Here is a 12,246-nt window from a genome sequence, read left to right as displayed (position 1 = left end):
CAGTCTCTCCATTACCCTGGCCACCGGCTGCCTCTCCTCGGTGTCTGGCCTGGTCCAGGCCTGCCTTAGTGTGTTCCCCAGCCAGCCTAGTGGGCAGCTCAGCTGGAAAGCCTCCAACACCTTCCTCAGGGACAGCAGGATCAGGATCAACAGCAGAGTGACGCAGCTGACGGCCAGAACCACTGCCAGCAAGTCCTTCAGCGTCTTACAGGAGGCTGGGAAGGACGGGGCCGGGAAGCACCTCAGGGCTGCCCAGTGGTGTGGGGCAGGCCGTGCGGGGCAGCTGGAAGTGACCCTGAGCCCACAGTTACTCATCAAGGTAAAAAAAAGAGCCAGGAGCAGGCAGGGAAGCTGGAGATGGGACAGGGCAGAGGGGACAGGACCACAAACGATTATCTGTGAACCTGGATGGTGGTGGGACCAGTCCTCTCAGTCCTTGTCCTGGTTTTCCTGTACCAAGGAGAGGCCACCTATATTTCCATGATAAGGATTTCCCATGATGAGGGAGAAGCATCCAGGTACGGAGCTAGCTGAGGTCTTTCATCTCCCAGTTACCCAGATTCCAGAACCCAAGGCCTGTGCATTATGGCGGTCAACACTTTCATTTCAGAGAAATGGGAAAGGAGTTTGCCCAGGTTCCCGCAGCTTGAAACAGGAAGTACTCACCTGTAGGAGGTGTTGTTGTAGAAACAGGATTTCTGGCCAGACTTAAAGGGTCTCTTCCAACTCCAGATGCTCATCCAGCAGATGATACATACCTAAGGAAGAACCCAGGCCCCCAGCCCCAGGTGAGAGGGCTCCTCTTGGGCTCCCATGCCCCCCAACACAACCACCTGTGTTGAACTACATTATGCCTCATTTATCCAACTGGGCACTGCAGGGAGAAGCCAGGTCAGCCTGTGACGGTCACAGCCCCAGCCCATAATAGGTCCTTAGAGGGAGAGAAAATTCTCCTGATTTTCCCTTACCCATGGGCGTTTCCTCACTGCAACCCTGGTTTAGAACAGGGGCAGATTGGAACCCATGGGTAGTTTCTGCCATAGGGCACTGGTTAAGTTACAACTCGACCAGACTGGAATTCTACATAGCTGTTAACATTCATGGGAGAATACAAAACTGTATTCTCCTGGGAATTCCCTGGCAGTCCAGTGGTTAGGAGTGCATTTCCACTGCAGGGGACACGGGTTCAATCCCTGGTCAGAGAACTAAGATCCCACTAGCTCCAGGATATTTTTGACCCACTAGTCAAAAAAGTATTCTCCCATGCAGAGAAATGGGATATTCAGTGGGAGGAAAACAAATTCTATCATGGCATATGCAGACCTATTTTATAGAACACTAAGTATATGCCCAAGGATTGGTGATTCTCAGGGCTTCAGGATTTTCATTTTCTGTTCTATATATGATTTAACAGGTAACATTGAGAACAGCTCTTAAAAGGAAGCAAAAAATTGTAGTGTATGACTCTTATAAAGAGACGTACAGACAGGAAATTATAGTGTCATTTTGGGATAATCTCCAAGCAGCGTTAATTGTCTTTTGTGCATCTGTATCTCCCGTGATGGAAGTATCTTACTGTAAAGAAAGGAAGCTTCAAGTTGCACCAGGCTGCCAGCATCCTTTGGGACAGAGGCCACAGTGCCCAGGTTCCTCCGTCCTAATCACATCTATCAAAATCTCTCTGGGGTGAGCGGGCCTTCCCAGCCCCCCGTGCAATCCTTGGGCCAGGCTTGATCCCAGACTTGCTCCTGCACATGGAAATGCGAGACTCCCAGGGCCTCGCCTTTTGGTCAGAGCTCAGCCGAATCCAGGGCTGTGGGCTCCAAGTCCCAGCCCTGGATGCCTATCCCACTGCCATTCTCAGGGTGAGGGTTGCCAGATAATACAGAATGCTTGGTTAATTCTTTAAAAATTTAGTATAAATGTATCTCATGTAATATTTGGGACATATTTAAACTAAGAAATTCATTATTTATCCGAAATTCATGTTTAACTGCAAGGCCTAAATTTTGATTTGCTAAATCTGGAAAACCCATCAGGGGATACAGCACTCCTTTCCTGGGCTGACCCCCAACTCTGCCCAAGATAGCCCTGGGAGGGGAAGCAGAGTAACAGGAAGAGAATCCCCAGATCCACCTCGACCTGGGGCATCGCCCTCACCTCATCCTCTTCCATGTCATCGTTGAGCATGAAGGCCTCCACGCTGAACTGCAATGTCTCATTCCACCGGACCGAGGGCCAGAACCGGGGCCTACTGAGAGGCACCCGGGGGACAGACAAGGGATCCCAAGGGACCATCACCTCGGAGACTGGCCGTAACAAGTTTCCTGGGAAGCCATGGAGAGGCTTACTCTGTGGGACCTTCTTGCTCCCTAAAGCCACATTAAAGAATTACCACCCCATTACTAGAGTCTGGGAACAGATGTATTTAGCCTGAGCAAAGGGCAGAAGTTACAAAGTCAGCCACGAGTGACAAGACTCTTAAGGCCCCTGCAACCACTCAACGGCCTGCTCCCCGGCTGGGAAGGACAGCCCGTCGTCTGCCAAGCTACTCACAGCCCAGGTGGGCAGCTTCAGGCCCCAGCAAGTTCAGGCCAGGCACCATAGATGGTTGGTTACTAACGACCAAGTGCAAAAAACAGACTTCTACATAGGATTACACCAGTGGCCCAGCTAAGCAAGACCCCAGGATAGGGATGAGCTATCTGACCCCATCTCCCTCCCCACCCCTCAAAACCCCACAGACCCCCAGTTGAAGACGAGGGTGTATGTCGTCTGAGAGTGGTTCAGGAAGAGCTTCATGGCCCAGTTTAGCACCGGCTGGATGCAGGCTTCTAGGGTCAACCACAAGCCTTCCACATAAGGGAAGTGGCGAGGCACCCAAGGGAAGAGGGTTATTCCTGGTACCTAGCCAGCTACCCCCTAACAAGCACCTACTGCATACCTGGTAAATCACAGCCATTATTTCATTCTTTCCTGAATGGTCCTAGAAGTGTTATGCCCATTTTACAGATGGGGTGATGGAAGCTCAGAGAGAACTTTGGTTCTTACCCCAGCCTCATCTACCAAATGGGTGCACATCTGTCCCACCAGGGGTGGAAGACTGAGGCCAGGTACAGGAATGGTACACATGGCCCACATTCTGCCCTCCTTGGGCAGCCCTCAGGGGTTCACTCTCCATCCGCTCCGTAGGCACCAGGCCAAGACTCACCATGCGGTACCTGGAGGGCCACCTGCAGGAGCTGTGTGTTGAGGGCTGAGGGAGGCGTCCTTCAGGGGGCCAGGCAGGGTTCACGATGGGCCAGCTGCAGCCGAGCTGTTTGCCTACCGCCCAAGGAGCAGCCTGCGCTGGGGAGTTGCTAATGAAGAGGCACCACAGGTCAAGGGGGTTCAGTGGGTCCCCACAGTCAGACTGGAGGGCAAGCCCTGAGCAAGTTCCCCTAGGGGGAGGGAATGGGAATGGGAGGACTGAAGGGAAGCTACTCAAATAAGCTTGAGCATCCTCCTAGCTGCCATTAGGGGCCATTCCACATACCCCCATATGAACCGCACAACTGCCCCTATTTTACAGATGTGGAAACAGGCTGGGAAGTCCTGCTACCATCTGCCCATAGTTACATGCAGCTATCAGCTGCAGTTCTTAGATTCAAACTCCCAACGAAGGGCTCTTCCAGAACTATTTAAAGATTGAAGTTATATGGCAAGATTTGGATGATACCAATGGTATTAAAATAAAAGCTGAGTTTATCTTTACCCCGTCCCTACCAGTAACTGCTTGCTTTGTGTCAGTGTGAGCAGCTGGCCTGTGTGTAAGCAGACTCATCCCTGAATTGTCCCCAGTTAATTCTTTTTACCATTTGGGCTCCTGACCACCTTGCCGTGCTGCTTCGAAGAAGGATTATCTTGTCCCAGAGGGCCTAGAGCAGACCAAGGACCAGAAAGGAATTGAAAGGTTTTTTAGAAAGGAGAAGAATTTAAGGCAGTTGTGTAGTGTTTGTTGAGCATCTACTGCATGCCAGCTCTGTCCTAGAGGCCAGGGGTGCAGGGTGGGGGTGGGCCCTTACCCCTGATTTTGGCCTGGCTGGACAGCTCAACCCTTAAGAAGGAGGACCCTGGACTCTGGAGGTTCCTGCTCAGCCTGGCTCCCCAGACACAGGGTGAAGGTCAGGGAGGAGGAGGAGGTAACACGGGGCTCTGGTGTCCTGGGCTCTCAGTGGGGGAGGCAGCAAGGGACTCCCAGGTCAGGGGGCATTGGGAGGTAGGGCTGAGTGTTGGAGGGCACGTGACAGAGAGGCCATCAGGAGGGAAGTCCCCTCCTCCCAGTATCCCCAGGATGCCAAGTCCAGCTCCTGTGGTGGCCCAGACCAGGCATGGGGGGATGAGTTATCCTCGCAGGGGCTCCCCAGGTACACAGCTGGCAGAGGGAGGCTCAGCTCAGCTCAGGGACCGGGAGGGCAGGGGGAGGGCCCCCACGGAGGGCCCCTGCCCGCCACCCCACCACTCCAGCTCCCAAGGTAGACCCATTGCCCAGACCTTACCGAGAAGCAAGACCCGAGCAACACGCAGAAGCGCCCTGGGGACAGCCATAATGAGAAGAAACATTGCCTACCCCCCACAAGCCTCCTTAAATTGGCCCACAGAAGGCTGGAGAAGGAACAAGCCTCACCTGGAGCCCACACGTGAGCCTAGGGCACCGCTGAGCTAGGCCAGACCCAGCACTTCCACGTTCCCCCACCAGGGCCCCCCACCTACCTGCAATGCCTTCTGATTTTAGAAAAGGTTCTGAAGCCCTCCTCACATGGGATTTAATAAGGCTGGCAGAAGGCTCACCGCACAGTGGACTTAACTTTCTCATCTGTAGGATGATAATGGTGGCACCTACCGCACAGGCCGTTATGGAGTTTCTGTAACACAGTGCTTCGCACAGTGTCTGGCACATAGTAAGAGCTCCATCCCTGTTCTCTGTGGGTGTCATCTGATGGTTCTTGTTCAAGAGGAGGGAGGAGCATGATGATGATTCTGTCTGGGGGGCAGGAGCCAGGGAGGGTTCAAGGAGCAGGTACCGTTAGAGATGGGCCTTGAAGGCTGAGAACAGAGGGAAGTGGGGGCGGGGAGGGCATTCCTGGCAGGTGGCATGGCCTGAGCAAAGGCGGAGGGGCTGGATGTGCAGGAGTCAGAACAGAGGTGCAGGATGCGTCACGGTGAGAGATGAGACTGCATAGGCCCAGAGGCTCTGAAAGCCAGGCTGAGGTGTTCAGACTGGATCCTGGGGGCTGTCAGGAGTCAAGGAAGGTATCAGAACAGAGGAGGGACTTGGGGAGATTCAGCCAGCAGCAGAATCAGATCAGAAGCATGTTCCTTTACTCACTGGACCTTTAAGGAGTGCCCAAGACTTTCTCGCTTATAAAAATAAAACCATGATCACCCTCAGATGCACATCTTCGAATCATCATGCAATTATTTCCTCTGAATAAATTCTTAGGATTGGAATGCCTGAACCATAAAATTGGCATACTTTCTCTCTAGATTAGTCATCTGATGGCACAATTACCAGTTATTTACCCTTGAAATGGATGTCTCTTGCCACAATCATAATAGTGGTTAAATAACTCTGTGAGCCCCACTATGGCCAACTGCTTTGCAAGCCATTTCTCCTGTAACCCTCACAGCAGCTTCAGAGGGTTATTACGGACAACTGTACAGTGAGGAAGCAAGGCTCAGAGAGGTCAGGTAACTTGCCCAAGGTCACACAGCCTGTGAATCAGCTCTGCCTCTGACCCTGTAGAGAGCCATAGGCTGGAAGGCAGTAGGCAAGGAAGCAGTACTGGGCTGCGGGGGGACGGGTGAGGTGGGGGTTGGAGTGACTCCAACTCCAGGAAACAGGGACCCAACCACAGTGCGGTTGTAAAGAGTAAATGAGGACTTCCCTGGTGGCGCAGTGGTTAAGAATCCACCTGCCAGTGGAGGGGACACGGGTTCAAGCCCTGGTCTGGGAAGATCCCACATGCCGCAGAGCAACTAAGCCCGTGCGCCACAACTGAGGCTGTGCTCTAGAGCCCGCGAGCCACAACTACTGAGCCCACGTGCCTCAACTACTGAGCCCACGTGCCACAACTACTGAAGCTCACGCACCTAGCGTCCGTGCTCTGCAACAAAGAAAAGCCACCGCAACGAAGAGTAGCCCCTGCTCGCCACAACTAGAAAAAAGCCTGCGCGCTGCAACGAAGACCCAACACAGCCAAAAATAAATAAGTGTATTAAAAAAAGAAAAAAAGAATAGTAAATGAGCCTCAACACAGGAAGCGCTTAGCATGGAACCTGGCCCACTAGGAGCGGTTCAATAACACATATTCTTCTCAATGACCTGGAGGTGGTTTTAACCAGCCAAGGTGGGCACGTTTGGAGGTGCTGCCTCCTTGTGGTGGTCCTGAGCATTGCATGAAGCTGGCCACTGGGGGACCCAACTCCCAGCATGCCCCAGGTCAAAGGCCACCAGGCCCCCGGGGTGGGAAAAGACATCTCCCCCCACCCAATCCCAGCAGGGGTCTGCCTCATCCTCTCAGGCTCCAGGAAAGCAATTTCATATTACACCCGGCTCTGCCACCTCCGGTCCATTCACCTCTCTGCACCTGTTTCCCACCCATCAAATGGGATAATACGAGTTAGCCTAGTCACTAAAAACTGTCCCTCATCCCCTGCCCAGGAAAGAGACAGGCTGGAGAGAGTGTTTCCCACCTCTACAGGGCTGGGGTGTTTGGGGGAGGCATTCCAGCTCCATGCATGGCCCCCCAGAGTAGAGTTGCAGATAAAATACAGGATGCCCAGTTCAATTTCAATTTCAGATAAACAATGAAGAACTTTTCAGTGTATATATGTTCCATGCAATATTAGGGACATACTTATACTCAAGTATTGCTTGTTGTTTAAATCAAACAAAATTTAATCGCTCACCCTGTTATTTTATTTGCTATGTCTGGCAACCCTACCCTGGAGGGTTCAGTGCAGAAGCAGGACTGTGCTGCCCATTCTGTGCCAGCTGCTTTGGACCTCCCACTTCAGCTCTCACAAGCCGGTTGGGGGAGTCTATCTTAGCCCTACTTCACCGAGAGGCCACTGAAATTCCCGCTGGCTCAAAGCCACATGGCTGATATGTGCAGGGACCTAGGGGAGAGTTGGGGCTGCAGCTTCCAGGATAGCTGCAGGCCCTGGCCATAGGAGCTCACAGAGGGAGAGGCCAAGATCGCTACAGGCTATCAGCACAGTCATGGAGGAAGCCCAGAGGAGGCTCCCAAGCCAGCTCTAGGGAGTCAGAGGCTACCTTGAGGGGGTGAACTAAGGGAAGAGTGAGCTGTAGTCAGGCTCAGGTGGTATCTGCCCAACAGGATCCCCTCCCAGCGGTGTTATTTTAGGAGGCTTGCAGAAAGAGGGCAATGCCTACCTCAAAGGAGACTGGCAGCACCACGGTGGAACCCCAGGCATCTGCAGGGGGGGCATTGATGGGTGGGGAGGTACCAGACAGGCCCAGTGCTAGCCACTGTGAGTGATGCATTGCCAGAGACATCGGCCTCCACCTCTGAGGGCCCCCAGCCCTGCTCCCCATTACCACATCCCTGCTCATCCCCAACAGAAAAGGAGAAAACAACTTCTTGAGGATTTATTGGACCGGGGGCTGTGCTGCCTTCCAGCCAGACCCCAGCAGCCCCTGCATCAGGAAGGGGCTGCCGCCAGAGAATCAGTCCTCGGGGTCCCCAGTAGTGTACTCCTGCGTTTCTCCAAGTGCCTGCTGCTCCTCCGTCAGCCACACTGCCATGGGGTGACCCGGCCGAGCCGCTGGGAATCCTGTAGGTCCCCAGCTTGCCAAGTGAACTTGGCCATATTCCTTGCCTTGTCTGGGCCTTAGTCTCCTTACCCTCCATGGGAGTATGTTATTGTCCTGTCAAAAGACAGGGCTGGGCCCACTCACAGTCCAGTCCAACTCAGTATCACAGATTCCATGGAAGCAGATGGGGTTCAGGTCCTGTCTGTGAGTCACTGCAGCTGCTGCTCTGAGGTCTTTGTCTCTCAGTTTCCGTCCAGCTTAAACCCATTCAGGTGCCAGGGCCTCGGATCCCAGAGAGCCAGGCATCCGCAACCCCTGGCAGGAGGAGGGAGTTGGAACAGAGCAGGGAGTGGGCCAACCCACAGGCCAGGTACTGGGGTGGGGTCAGGAGGAACTGGGCTTCTCCACAGAGGGGTAGAGCTTGCGCAGGCTGGAGTCCAGGAGGAAGTCCACTGACCTGTGGGGCAATGGAGGGTCATGAGCAGGCAACCAAGGGGTGCTAATGGGGGAATGGGAGGCAGGAGGTCAGGGCTAAGAAAGGGACTCCTGGATGCAGGACACAAGTGCCATCCTGGTGTCAGCCATCACCCTCTCTTTATTCAGTTGGGAAAACTGAGGCACAGAGAGGGTAAAAGACTCACACAGGACCTCAAGGTCAGCTATGTTCCTGAGGAGAAAGACGACTCCTCGCACTCTATGTTTGTCTAGTTGGGTTGGCCCCATCTCTGGTTCTAAGGGAAGGCACATGACCCAAGCCGGGCCAGTCGGAAAAGGGAAGCTGGCTCAGGGATGGGCACCCAGTCCAGTATGGACCAATGACAGCCTTCCTTGGGATTTTTGCTGTCACTATTAAGAAGCTTCCTATGGGGGGACTTCCCCAGCAGTCCAATGATTAAAACTTCACCTTCCAACGCAGGGGATGAAGGTTTGATCCCTGGTGGGGGAGCTAAGATCCCACATGCCTCGCGGCCAAAGACCAAAACATAAAAAACATAAAACAGAAGCAATACTGTAACAAATTCAATAAAGACTTTAAAAATGGTCCACATCAAAAAAAATTAAAAGGGTTTCCCTGGTGGCTCAGTGGTTAAGAGTCCGCCTGCCGATGCAGGGGACGTGGGTTCGTGACTCGGTCCGGGAAGATCCCACATGCTGCAGAGTGGCTGGGCCCATGAGCCATGGCCGCTGAGCCTGCGCATCCGGAGCCTGTGCTCCGCAACGGGAGACACCACAACAGAGAGAGGCCCGTGTACCGCAAAAAAAAAAAAAAAAAAAAATTAAAAAAAAGAAGCTTCCTATGGGGTTTGCTAAGCTGGGGGGAGGGGAGCTGGGAGCTGCTGAGAGCCATCTCTGTTCCCATGAAGGGAAAGTGACTGAAGCCAACACGGGGTGGGGCGGGGGGAGAAGGCCAGCAGAGAGACCCAGACCCCTAATAACATCAGTTGAGTGCTTGGATCCAGCCACGCCTCCAGGTAGCATAACTCTGTACTTTTCGGTTATGTGAAACAATCAATTCCTATTTTACTTAATCCAGTTTCAGTTGGGCTTCTGTCACCAAAACTTCTCAAAACCCAACCCTTCCAGGGTGCACCTGTTCCTGCCTACCTCTGGTGGTTTTCTAACACTGAGTTTTCTTTCTGGGAATTTACTTGTCCTGCGTCCCATACTCTCATAGCACCTCCTACCTTTATAGCCAAAGTACCTGCCAGATCATATGACAAGAGCCTAGACTGTCCTTTCTACCTCAGGAGCCCCAAGTGCCAGCCCTGCCTCCGCTACAACTGTTCTGTGAAAAGTGGATACACCCCCACACCTCTCAAAGGTTATCCCCGCCTGTAGGGTGGATGATCCCTGGGGCTGGGAGGAGCACCCACCTGTCGATGGGGTGGATGATTATGGGGATGGCCAGTAGTCCCAGTGTGGTGGTGGTCCACTTGCGGACAGCCAGAGGCCAGCGGGTAGCAGTGCCCAGGATATAGAGAGAGGCAGCACACACACGGTTGATAGTGAAGCCTGGGATGGCCACAGAGGCCAGAGCCTGCCACACGAAGGTGTCCACCATGGCCACGGTCACCCTGGTGCTGCGGCCTGCCTCAGGGCTTGGCACCTGGCAGGAACAAGAGACATTTAATCCAGCAGAGGCAGAGGTGGGAAACCCTGTGGACAAGGGGCATGAGGCTGGACCAGGGAGAGGGAAGTGAAGGGGGTTGGGGACAGAGCCACGCTAGTGTTGGGTTCTGGACTCCACCAATTCAGGGCTGAGGGTGGACTCACTCATATCCAGGACTAGGATATAGACTACGTCACCTGCGCTGGGGACAGGGTGCACTATGCTACAAACGGTACCGGGGTATGGAGTCCACCAGGCCAGGTTGTGGGGACCGGACTGTCCCAGAGGGACTTAACCACAAGCAAGCCTGTGGACTGACCACAAGGGGAGTGGACGGGGGTGGGGGGTTGAGGGGCAGGTTAACACTCACGTCTCTCGCTTTCTTGCCCTTGTCAATGGCATCAGCCAGCACGTAGGAGCTGGACACACCGTAGCTCAGCCACACGACAGATACAGGCACCAGGGAGCGGAAGGCCTCCCCCACCTCATTGGCGTAGCCTGGTGGGGAGGGGATATTTAATTCCTGAGCCTTTGGGTTGTTCCACAAGGGAGCACTTGAGTGAGCTGGTTCTTATCTCATTCTGCTGAGCAGTAGCTGGGTGACCTTAGACAAGTGATTTTACCCCTTTGAGCCTCAGTTTCCCAGCCTATAAAATGGCACTCATGATGCCCACCCCAATTCTCCCCTCGTGGAAGAGCTGAGCGCAGACACCTTTCTCATCACTCACTTGCCTTCACAGCCTGGGTTCTAGAAGCATCTGAGCTGATGGCTGAACAGGCAGTGAGAGAGACTAAAGGCAGCCCCACTGACTAGGGGCTCACCATATGCCAGGCCTTTATGTACTTTATCTCATTCTGACCTTACAATTACCACCCAATGAGCGAGACCCTGCGTTCATCCCTTTTTGCTGAGGAGGAAACAGGCTCAGAGCCAGTGAGGAGCCAAGATGAGAGTCCAGATGCCCTGACTCCACAGCCTGTGCCAGGCATGCCACAGAAGGCGATCCGATCACCTGGTTCCATCCTCCTAGCAGAGCTGCGGCTTCCACCTGGGAGTCTGACCAGCAGAAACCCCGAGGGCGGGGCTGGGAATACCAGAGCTGTGTGACCTTGAGCAAGTTCAGAACCCTCTCTGAGCCCAGTCTCTTCCCTGGCTAAATGAGAACTAAGATCCTCCCACCTTCTCCAGGTCCCTGACCGGCGTCTGGCAACCCCTGCTTCCCCAGACACGTGGTGTAGGGGTCGCTGTCCCCCTGCCCCGCGCTCACCCAGGTACCGCACCCACGTGTCCCGGAAAAGGTCGCGCTCGGCCCCCCGCGGGGGCGGCTCGGACATGGCGCTTCCTCCTTGGCCTCAGTCGCTGCAGCGTGTACTACCGCCTCGGCTTCCACCAGCACTCCCGTTCGCAGCGGCGGCACGGGCCGAGCCGAAGGTCCCCGCACAGGTCATGTAGTCCCCGCCAGCAGGGAGCGTCTGCAAATTCCCCCCGCGCACCGGAGCCCCTCTCCCAGGTTTGAGTTTTACAGCTTAATTTTCTTCACGTTTTCTGTGGAGTCGAGCGGTTGGCGCGATCCTCTTCCAGCACTGGCTGTAGTGTTGGAACCAAAGAGACGGAGGTTCAAATACGGGATGCTACACTTCTTGGCTCTGTGACCTCGGGCAAGAGCCTGTAACTTCTCTGTGCCTCACTTTATTCATTTGTTAATTGGGGAACAGGACTGGTTCAGTCCTGGGACTGTTTCGAAGATTAATTATACAGTCGTTATTTATTGAGTTTACTACCGGCCAGACCATTGGCTAAAGACTCTAGATGGATTACTTCTTTAAACCCTCCCACCAGCCTGGGACACCGCCCCCCCCTTTTACCGATGAGTAATAGAGACACAGGAAAAATATTAATAGATCACTTTCCCAGGACATATAACTGCTGAGTAGTGAGGCCGGCATTTGACTCCTGGCAGTGCAGCTCCAGTTCCCTTGCTCCTAAGGTGAGCTGAGTAAATGAGGCTGGGGGAGCGAATGGTGAGAACCCTGGTGATGTGGATGCTTGGACTCTTAGGAGTCCCTACCCCATGCTCATCTATCAAGCACTGGAGTCTAACTGGACCGAGCCTCTTCGGGGTAGGACCACGAATGAACGAATGAGGCCAGGGAAACAGGGTTGGGGTACAAGACTTCAGGGAAATGAGAACAGAATGAGAGGACGTGGGGTTGTTGATTACTAAAGAGTAAACTCTTCCCCTGCTGCACCTCAGTTTACCCATGTGAGGAATAAGTGCACTTCACTAAAGCTCTGTGAATCCTTTGGGGGTACCAG

At 53.8% G+C, this 12,246-nt stretch overlaps 1 protein-coding gene across 1 annotated transcript; it reads right to left on the bottom strand.

The window, feature by feature from the left end:
- Positions 1-6,841: 6,841 nt before the first annotated feature.
- MTFP1 (mitochondrial fission process 1) lies at positions 6,842-11,773 on the bottom strand. Its single transcript, XM_022551061.3, has 4 exons — positions 11,198-11,773; positions 10,300-10,427; positions 9,694-9,926; positions 6,842-8,276 (listed from the first exon to the last, which is right to left on the bottom strand). The coding sequence occupies exons 1-4, from the start codon at positions 11,262-11,264 to the stop codon at positions 8,204-8,206; spliced, it is 501 nt and encodes a 166-aa protein (XP_022406769.1). The 5' UTR covers positions 11,265-11,773; the 3' UTR covers positions 6,842-8,203.
- Between the last annotated feature and the right edge of the window lie 473 nt (positions 11,774-12,246).

This window comes from Delphinapterus leucas, chromosome 14 (genome assembly GCF_059928025.1).
Source record: "Delphinapterus leucas isolate spDelLeu-1000000601 "Yukka" chromosome 14, BTC_Dleu_Yukka2, whole genome shotgun sequence".
In the NCBI taxonomy this organism is placed as follows: Eukaryota; Metazoa; Chordata; class Mammalia; order Artiodactyla; family Monodontidae; genus Delphinapterus; species Delphinapterus leucas.
Note: the sequence above shows the minus strand (reverse complement) of the source record. Positions and strands in the feature narration are given on the sequence as shown.